The sequence below is a fragment of the Sinocyclocheilus grahami genome, unplaced genomic scaffold (genome assembly GCF_001515645.1).
Source record: "Sinocyclocheilus grahami isolate Dianchi unplaced genomic scaffold, SAMN03320097.WGS_v1.1 scaffold2015.1, whole genome shotgun sequence".
NCBI lineage: Eukaryota > Metazoa > Chordata > Actinopteri > Cypriniformes > Cyprinidae > Sinocyclocheilus > Sinocyclocheilus grahami.
In genome coordinates, this window is record NW_015507194.1 from 1 (window position 1) to 2,306 (window position 2,306).

Here is a 2,306-nt window from a genome sequence, read left to right on the forward strand (position 1 = left end):
AAAATAATCGATATTCATGACATCAAAGTTACTTCATAAAGAATTTTTTTTAGTTTTTTTTTTAAATAAAAGCAGCTATGGTACAAACCACATTTAAAAGAATACTTTTAAATTTTATTTGGCCAAAGAATAGACATGTTCAAAAAAATATATACAAGCTTAATACAAGTGACCATAAGACAACGGGGGCTAAACCGGGGCTATTTAAAATTCTGACGGGGCTATAGCCCCCCCTAGCCCCGGTGTAGCGCCGTCATTGGTCCAGTGTAGTATTAAATTCATAGTTATGATAGTTATGATAACTGCAATGTAAAAAAATTGTCATTATTTTGTTTTACATTATGTTTGTCTCATAAAACTTGTGTCAGACTTGTGAAAATCAGTTTCTTAAATTCCTCTTCCTGTCAGTAAAGTCTACACCAGCTCATTTGTCCTCCCTAACATGTGGCATGCCCCTGACTCCATGCTTGTGGCTTATTTTGGAATATTTGAATGCTTTTATTACCTGATGGTCTTTAATTTACTCGTTCCACCCCCAAACAGACTAAAGAACCATTGTAGTCCTGATCGTCCAGGATCGTTTCCTGTGAGATCCAGCTCGATCAGGTGTGAAGGGTTTGGTTCCAGAGCTGAAGTCAAGATTTTGTAACTTTCTTCAGTGATACTGCAGTTTGAAAGTCTGTATATGGGGAAAAAAAGCTCATGTAAAGTACAGCATGTTCTATGCTAAATACACAAAATACACATGCATGAAGTAAAATGTCTTCTTTTTTTATTTTTATTCAAACGAATCAAAACCGAAATAGAAAAATACATTTTCATAGAAAGTGGCCAAGCGTGCCTTGATAACTTATTTTAATATTTGAAAAACTTTCACCACATATAAAACTGATTAAAACCATAAAAACATTTTCCTTATTTCAAATAAATTATAGGAAAAAACAAACTTATTTTATTTCAGTTATTTGCCAAGACAACATTTCTATTTTTAGTTGAAGTACTAAAATAACAAACTTAAATTTAAAAACACAGAATTTTAGTAATTTTTGTTGTTTTTTATATCTAAAGTTAAATGAAAAGGTGTAACAAGTTATGCTCTTTTTTTTTTTCAATATGTTTAGCTCTTGTTTCCCTGACTTAGTTTTCCTTTGTTCTCATTTTCCTGCCACCAGTTTGTTTCCATGGTACAGATCAATTAGCTCTCACCTGTTTATATTCAGTTATTTATCTTGTCTTGTATTTATCTAAGCTGCGTTTGTTCTGTTCAGTGGTCAGTTCTCGTACACGTATTGTTAGTTTGTTTTGTTTTCTGAAATTAGCTTTGTTGCTCTGTTTTTCTGGATTTAGCTTTGCCATTTCTTTTAAATAAATCACCTTTGCTGCATGTAGATCCTGCTTCATCTATACTGCATACTAGCCGTGATAAAATGGAAAATATATTTAAAAAATGTTTTTACCTTAGTATATTAATAACTACTATAATAGTATATTAAGCAATATTGGCCTCATTTAAATTTTTTTATATTTCTTACAATATTTAAAGACAATGTAGTCAAAATGTAGAGTAGTTAAAATTAAAACAGATTTGGAAATTCCATTTATACAATCTAATCAAATGAACAAAAATGTAGATAAATGAAAATACGCACTTTAGTTTCTCCAATCTGCACTGTGGATTTTTCAACATAAAACAGATATTCTGCATTCCTGTTTTTCCTAGTTTATTTCCACTCAGATCCAGCTCTATCAGGTTTGAAGAGTTTAATTTGAATGCTGATGTCAGAGCAGCACAACCTTCTTCTGTAATACTGTTATTATTCAGCCTGCAGAAAAAGAGAACAAAGACAGGAATTGTTCTTTAATTGATCAAAAATCCTATTTAATGAAACAAGTCATAATTGCTTCTGCTTATATTATTGTCATTTTTAAGTTGCTCTAATGAAAAAGGTAAATTAATATATGTAGTGTTAATTCTTACCAATTATCAAAAAATACAATAAAAATTTGTTAAAGAGATTTTAATGCAAACACCAATATGAAAACCAAGTAAAATACTCACTGAATTATGCTCAGTTTACAGTGTTTATCCTGGAGTAGAATAGCAAGCTTCTTCACATTTTTGTCTCCTAGTTCACGTTCACTCAGATTCAGCTCTCTCACGAGTAACGGGTTTTCACCCACAACTCTATTCACATACTGACAGGCTTCATCTGCAGCAGGACTCAAAAACCTGCAGAAGAGAAAATTAAACAGGAACTTAGTGGTACAATGTAAAATATAGAAAATATTGCTTAAACCCCAGTAGT

General features: G+C 31.4%; 1 protein-coding gene across 1 annotated transcript in view; it reads right to left on the reverse strand.

The window, feature by feature from the left end:
• Window positions 1-505: 505 nt before the first annotated feature.
• LOC107573718 (uncharacterized) overlaps window positions 506-2,306 on the reverse strand; it is a gene marked incomplete at its 3' end in the record, with an annotated part of 31,137 nt that continues 29,336 nt past the window's right edge. Inside the window, exons 27-29 of the mRNA XM_016260161.1 lie at window positions 2,060-2,230; window positions 1,650-1,823; window positions 506-679 (exon numbers count right to left, since the gene is read on the reverse strand). Coding sequence (XP_016115647.1) covers window positions 506-679; window positions 1,650-1,823; window positions 2,060-2,230 — 519 coding nt within the window. The remainder of the gene's footprint in view (window positions 680-1,649; window positions 1,824-2,059; window positions 2,231-2,306) is intronic.